Here is a 26456-nt window from a genome sequence, read left to right as displayed (position 1 = left end):
TTGCTGAGGTAGAAGTTATGGCCATTGCATTTGATGATTAAGCTTTCTTATGGGGCCTTGTTGTTGTCAAGCAGGCAATTAGTGTTTTCCTCCACGTCCTTACTGGAGGAGGGCACTTCTTTATTGTGTTTCAATGAAGGAAAACCATTCTTTTCTGAACTGATTCATTTTTGAGTTTCCTCAGAACATCACTGGAAGAAAAATGTGGGTTTTTAATGTTAATTACATTTGTTTTTAGACAGTTTCACACATCTAGTCAATACACACCAGCCACTCTTAACTCAGTTGGTAGAATAGCTTGCCTACCATACACAGAATCCTGGGTTCAAGTCTCTGTGGTATAAATCAGGTGTGGTGGCACGTGACTGGAAAAAAAAAAGTGTTTTTAAATTCATGTCTTGTTTAAAACACTCAGTGCTGGATAATCTTTACAAATGGAGATTGAATCCATGTGATCAAATCTTTCTACCCGGATGCATTGCTCTTGGAATGCCCCTGCTCTCTGCCTAGGCCCATGCTTTGAAGCAGTTACACATCTCAGGTTGGGCCACACCTTCAGCCTTCCTTTTCTGTCCTCAGCAGCATTGTCTACTGAGAGCTGTGGACAGACACATGAGTGGTGAATTCCGGGGGGGCAGCTGCCATTGGTCCTTGTTTCCCCAAGTTTCAGAATTGAGTTGCATGTGGCTTCCACTGAGGACTGGGTGGAGACAGGAATTCAGACTGGAAATTATGGAAGGATTCCTTCCCTTATGACCCAGTGGAAGAGACTTCATCTATGACTCCCATCGTCTCTCTGGCTTAGGAGGGTGCTAGTGGATGGTACAGTGGTTCATTCTTATCTGTGTTATATGATTACCTCCTCCAGATTACTGTGTACAGTTGATTCTAAATCTATTCTGTAGGTTACTGTTTAGCGTCCTACAGCTTTGGACCCTTGAAAACAACTTAGTTTCCTGGTTGCATGTATTGGGTGTGGGCTTTCCTGACACTTGAAGTTCTACTGTATTCCTGGAAGTTTACCCAGAATAAACATATTTAATCAGCCAACTGACTATGAAAACTTTTGATCTGTTTCCTCAGCTAAACTCCACATTACGTCTCTCTGAGGAACAGCTCAAGTGTCTCCTGGATGAGTGTGTATCCCAACAGAAATGCACCCCTCTTGGTCTTTCTTCTGAAAGAGAAGACAAAGATGTTGATACAGCACTTGGGCCCCCACAGCTTTGCCCACCCACCCTCTGTGCGTTACTAGATGAGTCCGAAGCCAAGGTCCAGAAAACCCAGCTTGATAATGCAAACAGGCCCGAGAAGGAGGGATGCGGGTCTTCTGTAGGCTCCTATCTCACCAAAGCCTTGGCTGGGCACTACAAATCAGAAGCTCTCATCATTGAAGTGGAGACCATGAAATGCCTCCAGTTCTCCAAGGAAGGGACTTTCGATGATGCAGCAGACTATTTTATGTCAAAGACCATTGGCATTGGAAGACTAAAAAAGCCCCCTTTCTTGGATGATCCCCTGGATGACATCAATGTGGACTCCTCCTCAGATGACCAACAGCTGAAACTCAGCCATCCAGAGAAACCAGCAGTAGGTAGGCTGGAGAGCATGTGTTTTGTGAATAGTTCTCAGAATCATCTCAACAGAAAGATATTGTGAGTTAAACCGATGAGAATGCAATGATGCACATCTAATGTAAGCCCAGGCGCTGTCATTAGGAGGTTGGAAACCTAGGTGCGTATTTATCAATGTTCTTAAGAGGTCAAGGAGAGGTTAACACTCTTCTGAGTGTATTATCCTTCATTATAATTCTGATATCCAGAAGACATTGATTTTAGAGAAAAAGAGAAAGTATTTTGAATCTTTAAAAAGATTTCAACCTCTAAACTTTAGTGATTAAAATTTTCTTTCAGGGAATGGGTTTGTAAAATACCATGCTCAGATGTAAAATACCTACTCAGATCACTCTTACATTTCCAGATATGATGCCATGGTTCAGCCTTGCATTTTACAATAGTATAGTGGCACAGGGGTCGCTATGGGTAGATTTTAACATGAACAAGTATTAAATTACTAATCCATGTCAAAAATTGATGTCATAATTTGTGAGCCTATTTAAACAGCTTAAACTTTAATCTCTAATGTCTACTTTAAAGCCCATTATCTGTCTGTCTATCTGCCTGCCTGTCTACTACCTATCCATCCATCCATCCATCCATCCATCCATCCATCCATCCATCCACCCACCCACCCACCCACCCACCCACCCACCACCCACCCACCCACCCACCCATCCATCCATCCATCCATCCATCCATCCATCTATCTATCTATCTATCTATCTATCTATCTATCTATCTATCTATCTAATGTCTGTCTGTGTATGTATGTATGTGTATGTATGTATGTATCATCATATGTCTCTATCTATTCCCTTTGAGGTCTATGATTGGTTTAATTTGAACTAACACCCTAGTCCCTTGTTTCTACCTGACTTCCAGGCACTTTGACAACCCCACACTCATTTCTTCATCTTTCCCTCTTAACTCTCATTTCTTTCCTGATTCCTGTTTTTTTTAATCACTTAGGCTCAAAATCGGAGTCAATATTGAGTTGGATAATATTACAGAAGGAACAGTCAATGCTGGCGAGATGGGAGGTGGAATTAAAGGTCAGCCCCCAAGGGTGAACCGCTCTTCACTGGGTGGGATTTGACCACTGCACAAGAGAAGGACTCAAATTTACAAAGCACAGGGAATGCATGTCCCTTCCTTATCTGTCCCAGCTCCCTCTATGTCCTGGTTTCTCCCCCCACCCCCAGCTTGGGCATATACCTAGGAGTGGAATTGCCAGGCCTATGGTAACCTTTTGAGGAACTGACAGACAGTTTTTAATCACATGTCCTACAGCTTTCCCCGATTCCTCTTTTATTGTCTTCTCTTACTTGATTTCACTGTGGTCCTACCTTGTTTGCTAACTTTTCTATCGAAGGTAGAAAAATATGCTCCATTGGTGGAACAATTCTTCCCCCTCTCTTTTAAGAGGAAAAAGGCGATTGGCTTCATCTGTCCTCCATGGAGCATTTACTTTTGGCTTCCGCCTACTCCTCAGAAACTTAGTAGAAAGCAAAAAGGTAATTTTGATGTCTTCCCCTAAATCTTCAGTCTTTCAGCCTCTGTAGTTTTCTGAACTATAACTCCAGTGAAGACAGACACCTTGTTTTTCCCTGTGGACTTGTCTGCAGGTTGTGGTGAGTGTTCTATCATAGCAAATAGGCTGTGGTCATTGTATTATACAACAGAATGAAATACCTAATGCTTAATAGGCTGAATGATTTTTCTTAATTATGTGTGTGCTTCTGATTGATGATTTTTCTTAATTATGCATATGTTTCTGATTGTATAATCACTGAGATTATTTTGTTAGCAGATGAACAGGAGACTGGAGATGCTGTGGATGAACCAGAAGAATATGAAGCATGACGATCTGGGGTTTAAGCTTAAGAAAGCTGGAAATCAAGTTGCATTATATATTCTTTTCTCCAATTCTTTGTGTTCAATGAATGCATCATAGAGACTATTTCTCAAATGATTTCAACATTTGAATTCCCTTCTTTGCTGATTACATTCATCCCTTTGATAATTTTGAAACTTGGCGTATAAATGTTTGAAATTCATGGGAAACTTGTTTACAAATGTATCGCTAATGTTACAATCTCAAGGATGCTTTATAAAAACCAACATTGTAATATACACACACAGGCTGTGTTAAGTGTAGTGGACATGAATTTATTGTTCTATATTTGATTCTTTGGGGGCAGTGCTGGGGATTGAATTTAGGGCCTTATGCAGCGGAGGCAGACACTGTTACTAAGCTGACCCTCCAGCCCACTGTGTTGGGCTTACATGGTGTTTCCACTCTATCTGATTCAGGTAAACGTGGCCACCGTTGTGCCTCTGATTTCCCTTCTTTGTGCCTGTCTGCTGTTGGTCAGTAAGTACAGCTCGCCTTGGGGAGGCATGAGTTCCCATAACAAAGGAAGGGGAGCAGGGTCTGTCCCCTTGTTAGTGAGGCTCCCTTTCTTTTTTATTCCTTCCTTTTTTTAAAATAAATGCGTTTAAAAACAGTTATTTCTTTTTATTTTATATACATTGGTATTTTGCCTGCATGTATGCCTGTGTGAGGGTGTCAGATCCCCTGGAACTGGAGTTACTGACAGGTGTGAGCTGCCATGTAGGTGCTGGGAATTGAACCTGGGTCCTCTGGAGGGGTAGCCAATATTCTTAACCACTGAGCCAGATGATATCTCTCTTAAAGTGGAGTGTGATGGATTATTTCTTACTCTCAGTCTGTTATGTTCCTGTGGAATGTGGGCTTTTGGCATGCAGGAAATAAAGGTGAACCTTATTAAAAGAAAATCTGTAGGACTGTTTGTCCAGTTCTGAGTCTGTAATCTGACCTTGCAAGAAGCTTTTATGGCCTCACGTGTGTGTGGAATTGGCTTCCTCATAGATGCAAGTCTAGTTCATTCCTAATTCACAATATGCTTATTGTGGCCCTGGCTTTAATAGAGTTTGGGTTACTGCATGTACAGTATTGTTCATTTCGTCAGCATACCTTTGTGTGCTGGCCCTATTTGACATTAATGATAGCTTACATATTTTCCTGACTTGTTGGAATGAAGAATCCTATAGCTATTCAAGCATCTGCATCCTATGGGTGTCTTTAGCCTGTCTTCCTGTTTCAGTGTGTTGCTTGTCCATTTCTGTTGATTTTGTTTTTGAGGTACAGGGGCTTGAACCCAGGGCCTTGCACATGCTAGTCAAGCACTCTGCCACCGAGCCTCACCCACAGCCTACTGTTCATCCATTTAAAATAACAATGGTACACACTGATGTTCATGTGCTACAGTGTGATTTATCGTAATGCCTGAGTTTTGCTGTGTGATGCTTGTAAAAGTTAAAAAAGAAATCACAATCTTAGGTTCTCCCAGAGTGATTTGTGGCACTCCTGGGTACTGAAGAGTTTGGTGGGAACAACCAGAGGGCAGAGGTGACATGGTGGGCACTTGGAGTGGGACAGAGAAGCCATTATTGCCCACCAGACTTGCAGAGGCGTTTCGACTTTCTCCATCCATGCTTTTCTTGTATTTGAGGTATGTGTGTGGAAGCGGGGAGTGGAGCGACAGAAGCCGAGAGAAAGGAGAGGAGAGGGAAGAGAGGAGGTGATAGAGAAACACAAAAGAATCCATTTCTACAGGAATTGCACAGGCTATGACTTTACAGAATGCTTCTGCAGATGGTGTTTGAAGCATAAGGAACCTGGCTATTGCCAAAGTTGGGTAAGGGGAAGGCAATCATGACGTTTGGTAATGAACTTTTTAATTAAAAGGAGTAACATCATTCCACAGCTTGCCAGCTGAAAGTGGTAAGGGTGCATAAGCAAGATATACAGTATAATTTAACAGGCAGTCTCCTGATTTAAAACCAAACCAAGCCTCGCCATGCCACGCCACGCCACTCTGGCTTCCTGTAAAGCGGGGTGTTTTCTCCAGAACAAGAATAAAACTTATAGATGTGGAGGGGGGAGATCACTTTAGGAAGGAATTTAGGGGTTGTAGTATGGTTTTTCTAGACAGGACCCTTTAGTAAACCACCAATACTACCTTGGTTGTAAATTCTCCAGGACCTAGTTTATGGCCTTTCAGCCAAACAGTCCCAGAACACATGACAATAAACCCCTGTATGAGTCAAAATCTATCATCTTGATGATGTAATTCTAGTTTTTAACAAGTCTTTAATCTGGTGTAATCTACTGACTTGAAGGTCGTTCTTAGCGTAAAATGGAACAAGCCTGGCCTAAAAGCTCTGACCCAGCCACTTTTTCTGCCTCATCTTGGCATTCTCCATCAGTCTTACTGCAACATTTTGCTAAAAATTAAATAGAATTCTCCTCCAGGAATCCACATATGGAGCAACCTGAGAGAAAATGATGCCACATTTCAGATAGTATTCACTTTCAGATCATTTTCTCACCACATCCTAGTTCTCCTTGTGTCACGTGGGTCTGCAGGGTGATGGGACACTTCATATTTGTCATCATGCCACCCAGGTCAGTGGCTTTAGAACAGTAGAGAAGGCTGGCCAGGGAGGGGATTCCACCTCACACAGCCTGTCTTTTCTAGTATTTTCAAAGCTGTCTTTCACCTGCTAGAATTTCTTCATTGAACTGTTTATTAGAACTAGAAATTAGTTGGATTTCCACATCCATGGTTAATCCATCCAAGATTTAAATTCTGCTTAGCATTTAAACAGGATCGCATTCTTGTCACTGAATAATTTTATGCTCACATACATACCTTCCAAAATTTGCATTGCTATAACAAAATGATCAAATTGGTGTGTGTGTGTGTGTGTGTGTGCGCACGCGTGCATGAGCGAGTGCGCGCATGTGTGCAGGTGCCTACAAAGGCCAGAAGAACGTAGAGGGATCAGATCCCCTGGAAGCAGTGTTACAGGAGCTGGTGAGCTGCTCACATGGGATGCTGTGATTAGGGTCCTCTGCAAGAGCAGCAGATACTTCAGCTCTCTCACCTGCTGGGTCATCCCTCCAGACCCAGTTTTACATAGCTTTACCATCTGTTTTTGACCCAGAATATGTATTCTCCAAACTGTTGTCTTGAGGACTCGGCTAAGTCCAGGCCAGCCCTCACACTTCTCGGAGAGCTGCCGTTCTGTGACCCTGCTGCCATCACTAAAGGTCAGGAAAAGTCACATGTCCTCACAGCTGTTCTTTCCTTTGTCAGCCCCGTTTCTTTAGAGACAGAACTGGACTTGGAGGATTCGACAGAAGACACCCAATGTTAATAAAGTATGAAATGTTTTCTTTGGGGACTGGTGACTCGGGTCATTTTTATTTTAAGGTTTTCACGTGACAGACTCATGCTTTCTGTTTCTTTCAAAAAATCTAGCAAATGTGTCTTGTGGGTCTAGTGTCTGTCAGTTATATAGGAACCGTGAATGCTGTTTCTTGCCTCGCTGCATATGTGCTATTGGTTAAGAAAGGCTTTTGCCCACACCTCGTGATAGCCAGACAGTAAAGAACAAAATAAACACGGACACAGTACGTATAAATATAAATTTCCATATGATTTATTGTTGTTCCTTGTACATAAGAAACAGTAATATACAAGTTACACTGCTTTAGAATGTAAAATGGATAAAAATGTGTACAAAAAAGCATGTTCCTAGAAAAAAAGGGCATTGCAAATAGTAAAAACCGGGGTAAAAAGCCGAACAAAAAATGAAAAACAAACTAAAACAAAACAGAAAAACCAACATTTCTTCAATTCAGTGTGCAAACATATAAAAATAGAAATACTAACTCTACAGACAGTATTTCCTGATAAATTATTTAAATAGCATATCTACATAGTCTGAGATCTCTATTCCAATGGCAATGCGGAAAAATAATTTATAAAAATAAACCAATGGTATACAAGATGATAGAACACAACCAGAACTTTAAGAAGTTGTATTTAACATTTCAAAGCTATTTCTTTATTGGGATCATCTTCTGCAAAGGATTTTTATGCTATGTACAACACCGACTTAGACACAACAGTAGTTTTAAGTTCATTGACACTTAAACTCTTTCTACTTGATCCAAAATTCTTTACTCAGTCACACAACAAATGAGGTAATATTTGTATATAAGTTCCACCTTTGTCTCATTTGGGAAAATGAAAAAAGAAAAGAAAAAAGGAAAAAAAGGAAGGTGGTTATGTTTTCTTCTCCCTGGAAACAGGCACAGGGGCGGTGTGGACTAGCCTTAGAGTGTTCATGGCTTCCTTTACAAGGAGAAACACGTGCAAATGGGCAGCCACCGAATTCCACTTGAAAAGACAGAGGAAACAAAGGGAGAAAAACCCAAGGAGTCCAAGTCATTCACTCTAAGCCCCAAAGTGAAAAGTGGTGGCTTCTGCTGGCTTTCCACACACTGGTTTTGGAGAGGCTAGCTGAGCCGCCTCAGCTACCTGCTTGCAAACATTTGCCACATGCAATCTAATTCCAGGTAGAACAGGGTTAATAAATAATCGGTATTTACAATCTTACAGTCATAAAGACTCACTATGAGGACGATTCAGATAGCCCCACACTTCCTGTTTTAGTAACAATCCTTCAGACGGGTCCTCCAGAATAGGGAGAAAAAAATATAAATATATTACATTGCTAAAGCATTTGTTACACAAAACCCAGAAGAGAATTGGAAAAATCCATGGTAACTGAGGAGGGAAAAAAAGATAAAAGGAAAAGGAATGTTTTAGTTAGGTTGATAAGAAATTTTGTGCCTTTCTAACCATAAAATAAAGGCATTCTGCCCCCTCCTGCAGAGGCAGCTAGAGCTCTCTGAGATGGTCTCTTGCTAAGTCTGCACATTGTATGTACAGAATAAACCAACAGTTCCAGCGTTACCAGCCAAGGGCAGCCAGCACTGCCTTTCACGTCTGACCCCTACCCTGGCCACTGCAGGTGATGTGTGAGAAGCGCCCAAAGGGAGGAAGTCCAGAAGCCAGGCTTTCATCGATGGCTGGGTTAGCTCACATGGGCCAGCATGAGGAAATGCAGCATGAGGAAATGCAGCATGAGGAAATGCAACAAGTCTTTCTGTCCCCTGAAAATGATTTAGTACCGAACAAGTAACAGCTCCTCCATATTTTCTTCACACAATTGTCTCTTGGTTTATGCATCCTCCCTAGTGCTTCGGCTCCTGCTCCCCCACTCCTGAGGACCTATGTCAGGGGTGGTGCCGAGTTCTAGTGAGTCCTTCTTTCTCTGACATGCCTGAAAATGCTTCTGAGTGCGCTGCTCAGAGACGGCCTCACAGAAAACCTGGGCTCTGTGAGTAAGGCAGAGTGGAGTGGGCATCTTCCCAGTGGGAAGTAAATAGACACTTCTGCTTTTACAAAAGCAAATCAAAGTAATTCTTCACGTTCTCGGAAGATGCATTCTCATTAATTAAAGGCCGAGAGTGCTGAGTCTGGGTTTGAAGACTGCATTTTCTTGAGGCAGGTCACGTGCTCTAGAAGTCCGCACTGTGCAAGAAGAGAAGCAAGGTAGGCAAGGAGAAGTGGTCCTGGCGGGTTTTTTTCTCTAGCCCTTGGTTCCAGAAGGTGCAGTGCCAGCGCTGGTTAGGATTGACAGCTAGTGATTAGGAATCTGTTAAATGAACAAAGATAGACATAAATGAAAACCAAGTCAACAGGCATATAGTCATCCTAGTATTAGCCACCAGACTAACAACTCAGGGCTAACTTCTAGCTTTGACAGGGACAGAATCATGAGCCTCCCTACCCATCCAGATTAGCATGTCTAGTGGCATCTGTCATCCTTGTTTAGGTCATTTTTAGGCAGCCATGTTGGTGAGACTTTACACTTGATTGTCTTTGATCTTAATACCCAATGCCTTCAAGCTTGCAGACATCGGACTCAGTAAATATGTACTAAGAACTTACTCTGTGGTAGGTCCAATGCTAGGCTTAGAGTTTAAGTAATCGTGTGGTGAGGAAAAGGGAGGCAATAAAGGTAAAGTTATCAGTGAAAATCAATACTTTCTCTGCACCTGGTGTTGGGAAGAACAGCTTGTGTTGTGATGGCATGAAGAACATCATAAGCCAAGTGCGAGGTATGTAAGCACACAGAACTTTAAAGTGTTGCCGGTAAGGTCTATTGTTGGTAGCTACTTGCTCACTGTCTCCCTCTGACCTGTGTAGTAAGAGTTCAGAGACTGCTGGGCTAGCTCCTATCCAGGATTCTATAGACATTACTTCATGTTTAGCATTGTCTCCTCAAAAGCAAAACAGAAGTGACTAGCTCTCTCCCCGACATAGTCAGCCTTGTTGATCTGTGGATATGTCAACTGTATGTTCATCACGGTGTTGCTCCTACCTCGACATTCGTATTTCATGTCTGAGAAGAACACCATTTCTTGAGAGAAGACAAATAGACCTAGTCTACCACCAGCGTAGGTTTTATCGTAGATGGGTCCTGAGTCGGCCATGATTTTCTTTCCTTCGTACATCACCACTCTGCACAAAAAAAAAAAAATCTCATTCATGGGACTGTTATTTCCTGGTCTTATCCTTTGAGCCTATTCAGTGTGACTACAGTGAAATTTAATCATTGCAATCTTACCTGATGTAACCCGTCTTTGGCCTGTGGCTGAGACGCCATCTGTAAGCAGTGAAATCCTTCCAGCCTATGTGACGGGGGTCGTGCCACAGGGTGCGCACCTGAAGGAAAAGGGCCAAAAAAGGTTGAAACCAGCTCCCTCTGAAGATTCCTATTTCATTCCACAAGAAACTGCTTAAAAGGCACCGAGTTGACCTGTATTTGGAGAAGGGGCAGTATGGATTTTCCCCAAGGCATCTCTCACTTACTGTGTGCCATTCAGTGACTATAAAGCAGAGAGAAGGAAAGGGAAGGGAGGTTTTTTTGGAAGTGGCTGGAGCTGCCTGAGGGTTTAAAGGGGAACTCTTGGTCAGAGCCCGCTTGCTCCTAGCACACTATGGTTTTGTGCCGCGCTTGGTAATGCTGGGAACTTGACAGCCAAGACTCCCTAGTGCAAACTGTCTCCTGTACTCCCCAGGGCCCATCGACTCTCCCTTCTAGGTGATGTAGCTTCTTACCTGGCCAGGGGTGTTTCCTGTGTGCCACAGAGCATTCCGCAGATGCTCGCCAGGTCCTGTGGTGGAATTCACAACCTTTACAGACAGGCCCGAATATCCCTGAGCCCTGGTGGGGTTGGTGTCCCAGTAGGATTGAGTGACTTGTTTCCACATGACAACGTAGAAGCGGCTGCTGGACTGGTAGCCGAACACAAAGCCAGCATAGTCATCATCCCGCTCAGTGTTAATGAAGAAGGTACCACTGAAGTCCACGGCATTAAACTCATCATAACCTGGAAGGCAAGGCCAGAGTCGGATTCAAGGCTGTGGCTTTTACGAGGTTCTTTATGATGTTCCCAGGTAGCCTGAGGTTATAGGTCCTATCCATAGGTTCAGCGGTCATAATTCATATTTACCTCCTTCCAGTGTACCCCTCTGGATCTAAGGAACTCACTACTCACCTACAGCAAGACCAGGATCACAGTTTACAGTCTGGACAAGTTCTTTGCCCTGATGGCGTACAACCCAGTTAGGGTCATTTTGGGAGGTCCCTTTGGGATCCAGAGGAATCATCTGGAACCGGCGGAAATCGGTTTCACTGATGTCAACATTCTCAGGACAGATGTCATCAATGTCTGGCACATTGTCATGATCAAAGTCGTCTTTGCAGGCATCACCTCGGCCATCACCTAAGGTCAAAGAGGGCAAAAGTTCCGTGAAATTCTGAAATGCTATTATGAGTGGGTCACCGATTCACAATCTCGTAAAAACTGGTGTTTTTTTCCTTTGTCCTCTCAGATGCTCTGTTTTCATTTCTTATGTCCAGACAGCTAAGGTGTCAGTTATGCCATTTGGTACTGGCCACAGTGACTCACCATCAGAGTCCTTCTGGTCAGGGTTGGGCACCAGTCTGCAATTGTCCCTGTCATCTGGAATGCCGTCATTATCGTCATCATGGTCGCAGGCATCCCCTTTGCCATCTTTATCATGGTCGGCCTGGTTGGCGTTAGGCACATAGGGACAGTTGTCCATATTGTTCTGATGGCCATCCTCGTCGATGTCCTGATTGTTGTCACAGGTGTCCCCTATGCGGTCGGAGTCAGAGTCCAGCTGGAAGAGAGGAATCAATGGCGGTGAATCCAGCAACAGACACTAGGGTAAAGGGAACATTAACGGCCCTGGGGCAGGGGGCATTCTCTGCATTGGGCATGGATACGGGACTCATGTTTACTTCTCTAGTACCACAGAAAGACACACCAAGTTTTAAAGAGGGTTTACTTTGATCCTTATTTTTACATGAAAATTGAGAAGAGAGATTTAATATTTGAAAAATATACATCAGAAGGCTTTCTAATTAACACAGTTGTTTTTAAATCACTAGAGGGAATGCAATGTTTATTGTTTACATCTTAATGTACATTTTGTAATTTCCCATCGACATCAAAAGCAAATATTGACAGGCCAACTTCTGCTCCAGGCCTTGAGTCATGGCAGTGGTCTATGCAGACTGTTTGCATAATATGTATGAGACATTAATTTTGAGGCTTTTGGCTTTCAAATCTATTCCATAAAGATTTTATCTGTTGGATAATGTCAAACTCTAAAATTTTTTTTGAAACAGACTTTCCCAGATTCCATAGCATTCAGTATGTGAGGTGCTTAGGGGCTGTTTCCATAAAAACTGGATCTTCCTTTCCACTATTTATACTCTTTGCTTTTGAGATTTTTATACTGTGATTGAATTTGCTTATAAAATTTCTTCAAATCCGAGGAATCAAAAACCCACTCAGTGAGGTTAATTGCTATTTAAGATGTTTAATGTCTGGTAGACCCACACTCAGAGGAGGCCATATCAGTGCCACGTGGGCCCTCAGGGTTTCCTGTGATGATGGCTTTAAGTCATCTTGCTTTTAGCATGATAGAACTTCATAATTAGGAGAAATTTCAATTCTCATTTCTCTAATCCTTAAAGTTCTGTTCAAGTTTCTGATTATTGGACCTTTCAGAGCCATCATTTTAGGAAACAGAAAACCTGCTGTACTTTTCCCCCTAGACACGATGCGCAGTGATGGGAAAGGAAACTCTCTACTGGGAACCCGTGTGTTAACATGCATGTGCACCATCGGTAGCACCCACAGCTTGTGCCAAGAGGAGCCCACGAGGCTGGGCTCATTGGGAGAATGGGAGAAATTCTCTAGCTTTGAGAAGTATTTTAGCTTCCTGATTTCCTGGCAGACTCTCTAGCTATGACACAGGTGTTTACTTCGCTTCCGAACACTGCCTTCCTCTGTCTCACATGCGTCGGATAGGACTGTAGAACTATCCGTCTCAATTCTTTGTGTAATTTGTCTTAATGGTGGCAGCAAACAGGACTGAGGTCACAGGGTTTCCACACTAATCTCTGGGAGAGTTTGCCAAGGGCTCATATCAGGCAAACTTTACAGGCACACACTGCAAATGGCTCTGGGTGTCCTGGGAACCCCAGTAATGGGAGGGTTTGAAATCTATTGAACTCACTGTTTTAAGATGCAGAAGGAGACACAATACCTCACTGAGAGATTCTGAAAAGAGCCCCCTACCTGGTCTGGATTGTGTTCCAAGGGGCAGTTGTCACACTGATCTCCAACCCCATCCATGTCAGTGTCCCTCTGGTCCACATTGTACACATACTGGCAGTTGTCTCGCTCATTGAGGATTCCTGTGGAGGGGGTGTGGATGGGAGCTGAGTCTTGCAGCCCCATATAATTCAACGAAATCACTCATTAACAGCCACCAAGTAAGCTGTGCACGTCACTGTCTCTTCAGGCTGCAAGCCAGGGCATGCCTTACCATCTCCGTCGATGTCCACAGCACAGGCATCTCCCTCTCCATTGTTGTCCGTGTCGGCCTGGTCAGGGTTGTGATTGTAGGGGCAATTGTCACAGCGGTCTCCCACATCATCTCTGTCATAGTCATACTGGGCCGGGTTGTAATGGAATGGACAGTTGTCCTGCAAAGAGGAGAAATGGACGCTCTCTGATGCTGCCTGGGAGACCAGCTGATGCCTTCAGCCTCATACACAGCGTTATAAACCCTCAAAGGTCTGCAGCAGTTACCTTGTACTTGGTCAATACACTAACTTGAGTATTCAGTATCAGTAAAATACCAAGACCGGAAGACATGATGCATGAAAACTGGATTTCTTTTTGGTTACAATTAAGAGAGACACGGGATATAACTTCATCGTCTCAGCTCTCATTATAAAAACACACGCATTTAGACATTACTTCTGAACTGAATCCAGGGAACAGAATGCTAAGTGTATTTGCTGTAATTTCTCAAACTGGGGGAGGCTGTGATGAAAAACGAAACTAACAATTCTCTAAGCAACATCTGTGTCCTCAAGCGATGGAGACACAGTGACCAGTTTCTGATTGTCCTGTGGCTCGGCTTGGTGTGTTCTCGCTATCACTCTGCAATGCCCGCACATCCTAGTGTTTCAGGATGAAGGAGGGACAGAGAGCATGTCGTCCCTACCCTGTCATCCGGGATCTTGTCGTTGTCGTCATCATCATCACAGGCATCGCCGATCCCATCTCTGTCATAGTCTTCCTGCCCCGAGTTGGGAAGGTTGGGGCAGTTGTCCTAAGAAAAAGGAGAAACACGTGACAGTGACAGTCACCATTAACACGTACCTGAAGGGCCTCCCTGGGACAGTCTAATAGGATGCGCAGGTGCAGGCATGCTGTTTTGTCCAGTGAAGCCACAAAAGGTGTTTTGGGAGGTTGCTCTTATGGAGTTTGTATAAATGCTCTAGGCTTCATACATGCTGTGAACATCAGTCACGCACTGCAAGGCACCGGTGGAGCAGCCTTTGTGAACAAAAGAATTGACTCTGGGAATCAGAGGTCAAACGAGCCTGTCTCATTTCAAGATCTTGGCACCAAATGATTCCACGCTAATGGGAGTTAATGCCCTTCTGTGTCTGGGAGATTTAATCTTTGTTTCGTTTTCAGTTTTCCAACACTCAGAATTCCTTGGCACATTCCCGAGAGGGAAGCCCATGAGGGAGGCTGGCCGTACCTTTTTGCAGTGGTAGGTTGCGTTGGCCACACACACCAGGTTCTCATTAGGCCAGCCGTCGAGGTCTGTGTCCTCTCCACAGATGATGCCGTTGCCTGCATAGCCAGGCTTGCACTCACAGCGGTACATGGGGTCACTGTAGTGGCCCAGGTAGTTGCACTTGGCATTCTTGTTGCAGTCGTGTGTCCCGTCCGTGCAAGGGTTTCGTGGCTTGCACACCTGAGGACACAGCATCCCAATGCTATCACAGAATGTTTGAAAGCCCCAAGACACCAGAGAGTCCAGATCCCACCCATCCTGATGCAGACAGTGGCCCCGTTAGGAGAAAGGTGGGATTCCTCCATCCCTCTCCATTCTGAGTATACCCAGGCTACTGGCAAATGCTGTTTTACACTGAATTTTCCTGGAACTGCTCAGCTTGCAAAACATGGCATGTGCAAGCCCATCTGGTCACAGCATCTTTCAGCCCCACATTTTCAAAGACATTGGCTGCCCAGTCTTTGCTCATATATTTGAAATAGGTTGGCTGCCCACTGTGCATGCAGTGCCCTCTCTGTTCGTCAGTTGTTCTGTCGAGGACAGCCTTCTTCTATTCTGGCCCACTTCTCTGCTGTACCTGTTTGTTGGCCATGGCATGTTCGACACCTCGGCCAAAGGGCTGTGAGCCAGTGAATCGTGGTGGGCAGGGCAGGCAGTTGTAACCAGGGTCTGTGTTCTCACACCGGTGTTCTCCATTGTGATTGAAGCAGGCGTCAGGCACTTCTTTGCACTGTGGATGAAATGAGATCTTGCTTAACACTTGGCAAATGCTGTCTTAAGGAAGGGCCCTGGGCCGGTTAGCTGCTTTCTCCATTCTGATAACTTAGAGCCATTGGTTGCTTACCTCATCAACATCCTTGCACTGGATGCCATTTCCACTGTAGCCAGGAGGACAGGCACCACATTTCCAGCTACCATCAGGATAGCTAGTACACTTGGCACCAGCAAAGCAGGGGTTGGACAGGCATCCATCTGAGATGAGGTAAGAGACAGGGAAATGGTTGGGTCTAAGTTGCTGTTACTGCCATTTGCTACTTAAAAGTGATACAGAATAAGACACTGTAGGGCCTCTGTTACTGGTAATGGTCCACCCGCATCTTAATCAGATGACCAGGATCAGTCAAAGCCGAACAACTTCCCTCCCCGCTAGTGAATGCTGACTGTGCCATTCATAAAACAGAAAGCTCCCAAGGTGGTTTTGTTGCTGGCTTCGCAGCTTACCAATTGGACAGTCCTGCTTGTTGCAAACTTGATTTTCAGTCACATCACCAACACAGTCTTTGCCTCCGAACTGGGGTGTGGGGTTGTTACAGAGTCGGCTGCGTCTCTGCACACCTCCTCCACAGGTGACAGAGCAGATGTCCCATGGTGACCAGGGACCCCAGCCTCCATTGACTGTAAGAAAATGAGTCACATGGAAAAATTCAGTTTTCAGGTGCTTTAGCTGTCCCAGAAACCTGTCCTGAGCCTGTCAGAAATGCCTTCTAACCCAGGCCATGGGGAGAATGTTCGGGAATTGGGGATGGTTGAAATGGTTTTCTTTCTGTTTTTCGTTAAAAGAAGCTGCTGAGCATGCAGGACTTTGTTTCTGTTTGTTTCTCTAGTGAGTGGGCTCCCATGCTCCACAGCCCACTAAGCTGGAGGCCACAGATAGGAGGCAAGCAGACAGGTAGAGCTGCCTCCCACATGTCCCTGGGTCAGGCCCACACTTACTTGGGCAGGCATCTTTCTTGCAGGCTTTGGTCTCCCGAGCTTCACCTTCACAGGGCTTCCCGTTCATCTGGGGGCTGGGAGAGTTGCAGAGCCGGATCCTTGTGATGACACCATCACCACAGGTCACGGAACAAGACGACCATGGGGACCAGTGACTCCAGCCACCATCCTGCTTAACTGAAAGGTAAATCTGATGGTCACAAATGGTGCTGCCCTCGAGAGGGCCACAAAGGAAGTCTTAGACACCAATAATTCTAGCAAGTGATCAATGGCCACTTCAACAAGTGTGCAGTAGAAACTATGGCCACATGCCAATGTCAGCGCAGAAACTTTTCTAGCACAGGGAAGATGGTATTTAGCTGTCTATGGGAGCTGTCTATGAGTCAATAGCTCAACATTTATAGGCCAAGCTCTATTCTAATTGTTTCATGTGCCTTATCTAGAGAAAATGCCTAATAAAACTTTATCAAGAATGGTTATTGTTCCCATGTAATAGATGCGGAGGAAGCTCGGGGAGGAAGGTCATGCTCAGGAGTGCAGAGGTTAGGAGTGTAATTGCGGCTCAGATCCCAAGCCCAGAACCTGTGCCCCAAGGCTCCTTGCTATGGAGCTGCTCTTGGTGGTGACGTCATTGAGAAGTGAGATTGCCACCCCTTTGTGGCCTTGGTGCTTACATCTCTTGTCACACTCCTGAATGTGGCAGGTCCTCGTCTGTACTGAAGAGCCCTCACATCTGTTGTTGAGGCTGTCACAGGAGCGACCGCGTTGCTGAATTCCATTGCCACACGTTGCCGAGCAGGAAGTCCACTCAGACCAGGGGGACCAGCCATCATCAGCAGAGTCGCTGGCTATGGAGAGAAACAGGATCGTTTGGCACTTGTATCTAGGACAAACTGCTCTTTAGAGGGCTCCGTTCAGGGCCTTTCATTGCCAGAGGTTGCAAAGCAATCCGTTTCTTTTTAAAATATTTTTCCCCCTTCATATTCCTAGCTTTATGGAAGCATGATTAACAAATAGAAGTTGTTGACATTTATGTGTACACCAGATGCTTGGCTACCCAAGTGATGACGAGAGTGGAGCTCATCATTTCACAGGCTTTTGTGTGGTCTGGTGTTTTCATACTTTTCACAAGAGGAGAATATGCTTGTTTACGATCTGCTTAGACACGTGTCACAATGACATGTGTCTGCCAGAGGACAGGGAACTGACATTTTCATTTGTCATTGGTTGAAAGTCTTCCTAGCAAACCCTAATTTAGGCTCACAGCTCTGCTAGCTCTCAGCCAGCTTTGTTCCCTATAACTCACACCTCAGACAGACGTTGGACAGAAAGATAATCCAGAAAGACATTGTTGTGTCCAAATTGCTACCATGGGATTGATTATTATGACCCATGGCTCATGTGTGTAACTCTGTGTGTATGAGTAAAGGGCAATTCCACTCTCTGGTTTCTCTCTGATCCCCGATGAGTCACTTTTATGACTTGCACTTTCTGCATTAAAATAGCTCTCATCAAAGTGATTATACTGGCAACACGCCCCAGAGGCAGAATGTCTCACAGCAGTATAGTAGCTGATTTCTTTTATCACCCTGGAATCTCAACAGATTCTAATCTCTTAGGCCTCCTATCACTGCAGATAAAACAGGTGGCTTTTCAGTCCTCAGCCCAACGCTTCTACCAGTTTCTATAAATTCTCCGGTGGATAATTTTCTCTAACCAAAAGATTAATTTCTAAAAGCAACCAGCTTGAGACTACTGCCATATTCAACTCTTCTCCTCACAGCATAACACCAGACTCCACAAATTCCATCAAGATCATTGCCTATGCCATAATCCAGATGGAAGGTTAATGTTTGCTCACCATGGAGGTTGGGGCTCTGTTCAAATAGACTAGCTTTTAGTTACCTAAGTCTGTCTGCAAGAATCTGCCTGGAAAAGTCTGATGGAGCTGGGAGGAGCGGGTTCCAGTGTTGTACCCAGCTGTCAGGATACCCCCAAACTGAGCTAGCCACGGAAGAATGGTTATATCATTTTAGGAACTTACGCCAACACCGTGGGCAGCATTCTCCATCAGGAACTGTGGCATTGGAGCAGGGCATGATGGGGCAGGACACCTTTTTGCAGATGGTAACTGAGTTCTGCAAGGCAAGTGAAGGGGAGGGAACTATGTTACCAAGCATATTGCAAAGAGGAGCTTTCTGTGCCATTTCCATTATAAGCCGTGACTCAGTCAGGGCAGTAAGCATTCTATCAGAGCAGTTTTTACAGGAGGGACGTCTCTGCTGGATCTGCAGACCTCAGTGTCATGGTTGCAGGGTTAATTCTCACCTCATTCTTTGGAAAGTTCTTTTTAACTGCTTCTCTGTCAGGTGCAGAAGTTACAGAACAACACATTTGTATATGGGAAGTCAATGAACCTTGTAGCTCATATCTCATATCAGCATCTCAAATGCAGATATAGCTTTATTACCACATTTTAGAGGGAAAAAATGGGAATTTAATGCAGGTTGTGTCTCAAATTCAGTAATCAGTGGTTAGCATTTAAGCTTTGTTTTTCCTGGTGAGCTAGAGATCTGAACAGTGTTAGGAAAACCTTGCCAGACCTGAATACCAATCAGGGCTGGTCGAAAAAGAACGCTCTAAGCAGGTTTTATGTACCTGACATTCAATACTTGGTTTTTGAACACTAAAGCCGCTAAATTATTCCAATGTTTAGGTAGGTTTGTTCTCTTAGCTACTCACCCTGGTGCGTAATTAAGACTTTGATAACCCTTCTGAGAGTTAAAAAAGAATTTGTAGATGTCCTAGGTACATATTAAACAAAAAGTAACTTTGGTTGCAGGCCAGGGCATATTTAAAAAATGTGTATGGTCACTTGAGTATCTCCTGAGACATAGGCCATCAATTCTTGTTGTAATTCGTGAGTGTCCCTTACCTGACAGTGACACTCAGTGCAACTATCTACAGTCCATTCCTCATTGTTCTTGTACTGGACTCCGTTGTGGAAGCAGAGCGGGGGCCGCCTCAGCTCACTGGCCAGTTCTCTATTCTCTTCGGTCTGAAAGGGGAGAATGCTCATGAGTGTCCAGTCTCCCATGGGACCACCTCTGGTGATCTCCAAGGGCTGGCAAATGAGAGCAGAGGCCACTGACCACTTTTCGGATGCTGTCCTGTAGTGTGGTCACAATGGTGCGCAGGCCCCTGAGTTCTAGGACCATGCTGGATAGTTCATCACAGGAGAGGCCACAGATGGCTTGCAGGTCCTTTGTTTTGTGGCCGATGTAGTTGGTGCGGATAGCAGGGCTGGAACCATTCACCACATTGTTGTCAAGGGTGAGAAGGACGTTGGTAGCAGCTAAGAAGCAACATGTAACAGAAAGGCTTCAACAGCTGGTCTCCTAACCCCTGCAGGCTCTTGGTTGTAAAAGACATTCCATTAGGGAGGAGGGATAAATGTAGAGGGGGTGCATGCACCTATGGAATACCCCTTGAGGGTCAGTTTTGTATATTTGAACTACGTTCCCCCTGGGATGTTGTGTATACATCCTACTGCCTATTTATCCGGGTGTTTTTGGTGGAATTCCCCAGAATTCTCCAAATCTCAGAAACAGGGGGATACTCACAGCTGGAGCAGCCTTTGTTCCTGAGAATGTCTTCTGGGGTGGTTCCAAAGACAAACCTCACGTTCTGCAGCACCCCCTGTGGGCGGAGGACACACACTGTAGAATGCTGGGGGGGGGGGGGGGGGGGGGGGGGGTGGGACAGCCTCTCTCATTCCGCTTGGAAAAGCATGCGGTGAGTTTAAAAGAACTGTTTTAAGATCACTCGGCCAGAATATCACATGGACATAAACCACCAAACAACTTCAAAATCCTAAATGTGTCTTCTGCCAATTTGAGCAATTTACAAAAAGAATCCAGTTATCTGGTTATCAGACTGCTTGGGATACACAGGAAATGGAATCTGATCCCAAGTCTGCAGGACAGGATACTCAGATACTCCCCAGTGTCAAAGAGTTAGTGTGGGAGTTCAAAGCCACACTTGGAAAAAAAAGAAGAAAAAGAAAAGAAAAAAAGCAAAAAACAAAAAACAAAGCAGAACAGCACATGACCAGACTGTTACTCCTACTTTGGATTCAGACTGGAAGCATCCAGAACACCCTACCCAGGGACTCAAATGCTGACAAAGTATCCTTTTCAAGCCATATTAAAACTGGTAGGTGATTTGATACAAGTTATTTTCCTAAGAGTATACCAGGAGTGTCTGATACTGGAACAGGCATTTATCTCTCTGGGTAGCTTTGAAAGCATGGTTCCCAGCCCCTGCATCATTACAATTTACTTCTTTTTAGAAGTGCAATTTCTCAGGCCCCTCACCTGACCTACCAAATCTGAACCCTGGAGTTTGGGGTAGCGGTGTAGGATTTAACCAGCCCTCTTGGGTTGTCTGCTGCTCCCTGTATTTGGGACGACTTTAGTCTACAGACATCTCCACACAGGCCTTGTGACAGGTAAGAAGACTTACCTGAAAATTGTCATTGACATCTCCCTTTGCAATGCGGAGCCTGGCAACCCTGGCCAAATCCCTGGTAAAGATGCTCTGGATGGGGACGTCCAGCTCAGCGCTCTCCATCTTCTCACAGTCAATGTAGAGTTGGGCTCTGTCTTCTTGCACAAACAGAGTGATGGTCTTCCACTGGCCAGTGGCCAGGAGAGCTTCCTCCACAGACACCACTTGTTGCTTCCCGGGCAGGCTCAGACTCAGGTCCAGGGTGCCTGCTTTGCCGTTGGAGACCACACTGAAGATCTGGCCAGTATGATCTTTCCTCTCCACGGCCAGGAGTGTGCCACGAGTCTTCTTCATCTGCCTCAAGGAAGCCAGGAAGATGAAGCCTTTGTCGGCCCCCACAGCATCCAGTAGGTCTTGGAACTTGTCATCGGGCACAGGGGGAATCAGGTTGGCATTTTCAATCCGGAAAGCAGGGCTGGACTGGTCAGGGCCCTTCACCAGACGGCGGCCGGAGCCCTTGCGGGCAGCTCCAATGATTTCAAAGATGTCAAAGACACTGTTGTCTCCCCCAGACTCTGTAGGGTGGGAGAAGATAATCAGCTTTCGAGGCTGGGGGTAAGGGTATAGGTCTTGGCTGTGGGGGGCCAAAGTGAGAACTCCAGGTGGTCACCGAGACCTGAGTGACCATGGAGAGGGAAACTGCACCCTGGCACTAAGGGCTCAAGGACACAGCCTAGCGAGAACACAGGAGGGGTTCACCTGAGCCGTCTTGTACCCCCTCTACACACACACACACACACACAGAGAGAGAGAGAGAGAGAGAGAGAGAGAGAGAGAGAGAGAGAGAGAGAGAGAGAGAGAGAGACAGACAGACAGCGGGACAGAGAAAGAGAAAGAGACTCACCTGGAATGTGATTGCTGCCGCACATATGCAACAGGAACAGGACACCTAGTCCCCAGACCAGCTCCATGTTAGAGCCTTTGTGCCCAGCACAGAGCCTGTGGCAAGAAGCGCAGGAGGTTAGAGTCAGAGACCAGGAGGGCAGCAGGGTGTGTATGAGTGTGTGTATGTGTTGAAAAGGAAGGCAAAAGGATTTACTTTCCAGAGGGCATCCAGTAAAAACTAAGAGCGCCAGACGCAGGGGATTGTGGCGTTCCATGATGAGGGTCATAAAGTGATTTGGGGTTTTCCCTTGCAGCCCTTTGTAGTAGGGGAAACGGACAGCAAAGGTCAGAGACTTTTGAGAAATGGTGAGAAAATCTTGGGGTGTGCTGGAGGAATTGTTTGTGAACCCTAAGGCTGGAGAGAACCAGCTCCGGAAAGTTCGTTCTTTCCAGCGGCTAGACCGGGCATGATGAGGGACAGTTAGGGCAAGCAGACGGGGAAAAGTAGGAGACGGCGAGTTGCTCGACCATTTGCATCCTAGGGGCCTGAGATGGCTGGCCAGGTGCTCGGCGGCAGCGGTAGGTGGCTTACCTGTGTGCACCAGGGCGCAGCAGCCGGGAGTGGTGGCAAAAGTGCAGCAGAGGACAAGGACGGAGGACAAGGACGCTGAGTCTGGTGGAGACGCTGGGGCGGCCGGTGCGCCCGGAGAGACGGTGGCGGGACCGGGTGGCCGCGTCGGGATTGCCTGCAGGAGTCGGAGGAGTCCGATGAGGCTGGCTGACTTCGGGCAGTGGCTGGCTAGGCAGAGGAGCCCTGGACCATTTAAAGGGGCTCTCGCATTCCTGGGAATGGTCCTGGCCAATAGGAGTCGGGGCAGGAAGCGGAGGGGGGGCAGTGGGGGAAGGACGACACCGGTTCCTCTCTCCGCCTCACCCCCCCCTCCCCCCGCGGCTGCCTGGCAAGCAGCTGAGGGCTGAAAGTGAAGGGGGAGACACTGATCGGGCACAGGAGCCCTGGAACTTCTCAGAAAAATAGGTCTCCACCCACGCAGCTCAACGCTTAGGCTCTTGCGCCACGGGGGCTGGAGGCGCTCCTCGTGAGGGCTCCCAGACACGATGCTCCTTCGGGGATCACCTAAGACCCTTTAAGGGGGTTTTCACTAAAGCCCGTCTCCTTGAATGCCTCAATGACGGAGACACTTGGAGATAAGAATGTTTAAAAACAAAAGTGAAAAGGGTAATGTGTCCGAACTCTTTAATAAGGAAGCTGCCTCCTGGGTCAGTCCTGGTGGGGTGGGGGTCCCCGCGCAATCTGTGCTTCGCGCTTCACTCCTGCCCCGCACGCCTGCCCTCCGCCTGACCCACTAAGGGTGACAAGTGCGGTGCAGCTAGGGCCAGCAGCAGGACCGTGCACCGAGGTCCCTTCTCACTGCCCAAGTCCAGAGTTCTAATGTGCATCCTCAGCTTGCCGCTTGGGGGCGGTATATGTATTCTGATTTAGGGGATTCCGGACGGATAGTTTCTAAGTGCATTTTAAAAAAGCGAATTCGTGCCCAGCTCCCGCAAGGCAAAACTGACATTGTGTCTTGAAAAAACAGTTTTGTGCCCACTCGTGTTTCTTAACGTGACTGGTTGGAGAATTTGCTGAACTGTCTGGCTCCAGGATCTTACCCTATTTACAGAACCGACCCGTAGTAATAAATTACTCTCTGCCTATTATTTTATTCCCCATTTTTCTCCCTAAACGTTCTTTTCATTTTTCGGCTCCCGAAACCGAGGTGTGGGTTACATTTCTGTGGGTATACACATTTCCATGAGCCGGCTGCTGCCTGATGCTCCTGTCTCTGAAGTCTGGTCTTCATGCTTACGGGTCCCAAGCCAAGATGACTCCAGCTTCCTGGAATTCCATTCATCTCTTTGGGAAGGGACGTCAGTGGCAATGCTTCCCCAGCTGTGGTCCTTCGTGAACACGCTTGGCTCTGAGTTCAGGGACCCAGGTAAAAGCATTACCAAATAAGGATTTCAGCAGAGTCAGGGATGGGGCAGGCGGAGGGACCGCCAGGCTTCCCTCCCCTTATCGGTTACACCTGGCTCGATTCCCAACTCTTGGAAACACCCACGACTTTATGCTCATCACACAGCAATTTCACTTTCCTTGTGTGGGAGTGTTCTGTGACAAGGTGTGTGTATGTGTGTGCAGGAGGGGGCTTACGGAGTGTTTCCTAGTTACCCAGGGTACACATCAAGTGCCTCTCGTCAATAAGTATGTTCCTGACACCCGTTTGTTTATTGGACTTCAGATAGTCAGAACAAGGAGTAAAAGCTTCTGCTGGACGATTAGTCAAGTTAGATTCCTGTTCTTGAAGTCAAGGGCACTGACTCATCAGCACAATGAAGATTCTGGAATCAGCAGCCATGCTTGTTCTTTGCTTCCGGTTGGTTCCTTCCTCTGGTCCTCTTTGCTCTGTGAAAGGTGATTATTTTAAATTCTCTGCTTAGCACTAATTCTTCCTGGTGGGGCCCTTAGGAACTAACTCTTCCTGGAGGGCAGGCAGGTAAGGTCTCAGGGTCCCCTTCCTCTTGATTTTGTACCACAGAGATGAGCAGAAGAGACACACAGAGGTTAAGATGTTTCTCTCCTTGTGCAAACCAGTCTACTTCCCTAGGCTGAGCCACACTGGTGCCATGGAACAGGAGCAAGCCAGCGCTGCCCCTTCAGGCCATGAGCTGCCCTGAATGAGGGGTGTGGGCAGCTTGGCTTCTTTCAACAATTCAAGACAGGTTTTGACCTCCTCCATGCTTTTCAGATGCAGCATCATGGAAGAGCTTTGTTGTTAGAGAAAGTTGGCAGTGGCCTAGGAGATGTTGAGTATAAACACAGTCTTTCCCTAAACACAACATGGCCATCCAGCTGTCCCTGTGAAAACAAGGTTGCAGAGGAGGAGGTTCGGAGGCAGCTGTTAGGATCACACCCACATCACCCAGCACCACACACTGTGACCGGATTGCAGAAACCCAGCATATTCTTGGGGCATTGTAGAGAATCATGGGAAGAGGGAAGAGTTACCACCTTTAATGTGGGGGATTAAAGTCTGTCTGTTGTGGATGTGTATGTGTGCCTTCCCCCCTCCGTGTGTGTGTGTGTGTGTGTGTGTGTGTGTGTGTGTGTGTGTCCTCAGTGAGGAGACACACAAACTCCCCTCCTGCTTCTTTGTCTTATTTTCATTTTTCTCACTTGGCCTCCACCCTTCCTGTTGGAACTCACGATTTCCTGCCATAGCTCCCTTTCTGCTTTCTCCTTAAATCTAGATTCTGCATACTAGAGACAATGTATCATTTGTCTTTCCAAGTCTATCTTATTTCACTTAACATAGTGATCTCTGGCTCTGTCCATTTTCCTGCAAAGCCATAATTTCATTTTTTTAAATAGCTGAATACAATTCTCTTTGTGTATATGTACTTGATTTTCTTCTTGCATTAGTTAATTGATGGGCCTCTAGCCTGCTTCCATACCTTGGCTATTAAAGAGCATAGTTTTGAGCTACTAAATCTGCCAACCCTACAGGCCAGGCTGCCTCTGGGTGTCTTTATGACATGTGTTTATTATTTAATCTGGTTTACACTTGTCTTCTGTTGCTCAGAAGCATGATACCATATCTGATTGTGACTTCTCTCTTTCTGTCTGCTTATACTTGGCTAGAATCTCTTTTTTACTTCTGTAGGGGACAGAGATAAAAGTAGGTCATAGATTAAACCTTGGATAGCTTCTTCACCTACTTTTTAAAGCATTGCACTTTTTTTTTTGATTAATATAAAACTTTCCACATAAGTTGCTTTATTCTCTCTTTTACTGTTGGCCCTAGAGATGAGGATGGCTTTTAATTCTCAAACAGGCTTATGCTGTGGGAAGCAATCTGGGGTGCCATATTTCTAGTCACCTAAATAAAGGACTACTTTATTTAGCATAGCACCAATCAACTCATTTGTAGAGTGAGATGCCAATATGCTACGTGCAACTGGGAGTCCCAGGGAACGTCTTTATGCCAGAGTCACCCACCTGATTGAAAGGAGCGTGTGTGTGTGTGTGTGTGTGTGTGTGTGTGTGTGTGTGTGTGTGTGTGAAGATGATGTCAAATGTCTTCTCTTATTGCTTTTCACCTTATTCTTTGAGGTAAGGTCTTTCTTTGAACATGGAGCTCACTAACCAGATAGCCTGGCTTGCCAGTAAACCCATTATGTCTTCTTGTCTCTGCCTCTCAGTGCTAGGATTACATCTGACTGTAATTACAATCTGACTAGGATTACATGTGGTCCTGGGGATGCAAATTCAGGCCCTCATCCTCACACAGCCCAAGTTGAAGGGAACTTTTATACATGGCCAGTTGGAATGTAAACTAGTCCAGCCACTATGGAAATCAGTAGGGATGTTCTTTGAAAAGCTAAAAATAGTTCTACCATGTGAGCAGCTACACTGCACCCAAGCATTTACCCAAAGGACTTCAAATCAACACCTGTTAGAGATGTTCACACATCAACACTTGCAGCATGACACTGGAGTTACTGAACCAACCTGAGTGTCCCC

At 45.8% G+C, this 26456-nt stretch overlaps 2 protein-coding genes across 4 annotated transcripts in view; one reads left to right on the top strand and one right to left on the bottom strand.

Annotated features, from left to right (window-relative positions):
* Fsip1 (fibrous sheath interacting protein 1) overlaps positions 1-3539 on the top strand; it is a 131359-nt gene extending 127820 nt beyond the window's left edge. Inside the window, exons 11-12 of one of the 3 annotated variants that reach the window (XM_036186406.1) lie at positions 1084-1594; positions 3430-3539. In XM_036186406.1, coding sequence (XP_036042299.1) covers positions 1084-1594; positions 3430-3482 — 564 coding nt within the window. In that variant the 3' untranslated portion in view covers positions 3483-3539. Of the gene's footprint in view, positions 1-1083; positions 1595-2588 lie in introns of all 3 variants that reach the window. The other 2 variants (XM_036186405.1, XM_036186404.1) reach the window with 2 other exon arrangements.
* Positions 3540-7127: 3588 nt separating this feature from the next.
* On the bottom strand, positions 7128-22682 carry Thbs1 (thrombospondin 1). The gene is made up of 22 exons (XM_036186163.1): positions 22467-22682; positions 21894-21988; positions 21005-21564; positions 20104-20179; positions 19633-19835; positions 19416-19538; positions 18525-18618; positions 17155-17328; positions 16481-16657; positions 15989-16162; positions 15612-15739; positions 15345-15497; positions 14729-14947; positions 14183-14290; positions 13496-13655; positions 13246-13364; positions 11542-11776; positions 11128-11355; positions 10688-10959; positions 10194-10291; positions 9948-10087; positions 7128-9218 (listed from the first exon to the last, which is right to left on the bottom strand). The coding sequence occupies exons 2-22, from the start codon at positions 21958-21960 to the stop codon at positions 9211-9213; spliced, it is 3516 nt and encodes a 1171-aa protein (XP_036042056.1). The 5' UTR covers positions 21961-21988; positions 22467-22682; the 3' UTR covers positions 7128-9210.
* Between the last annotated feature and the right edge of the window lie 3774 nt (positions 22683-26456).

Source organism: Onychomys torridus, chromosome 4 (genome assembly GCF_903995425.1).
Source record: "Onychomys torridus chromosome 4, mOncTor1.1, whole genome shotgun sequence".
Lineage (NCBI taxonomy): Eukaryota > Metazoa > Chordata > Mammalia > Rodentia > Cricetidae > Onychomys > Onychomys torridus.
This window is presented reverse-complemented; position numbering and strand designations above follow the sequence as displayed.

Excerpts from the sequence above, each read along its gene's own strand:
- Thbs1 (XM_036186163.1), bottom strand. The coding sequence starts at position 21,960 with ATGGAGCTGGTCTGGGGACTAGGTGTCCTGTTCCTGTTGCATATGTGC. Across the intron at positions 16,658-17,154 it reads TCAGGAGTGTGACAAGAGAT|TTAAGCAGGATGGTGGCTGG; the intron begins GTAAGCACCAAG and ends TTTACCTTTCAG. Across the intron at positions 15,498-15,611 it reads AGTGCAAGGATGTTGATGAG|TGCAAAGAAGTGCCTGACGC; the intron begins GTAAGCAACCAA and ends TTTCATCCACAG.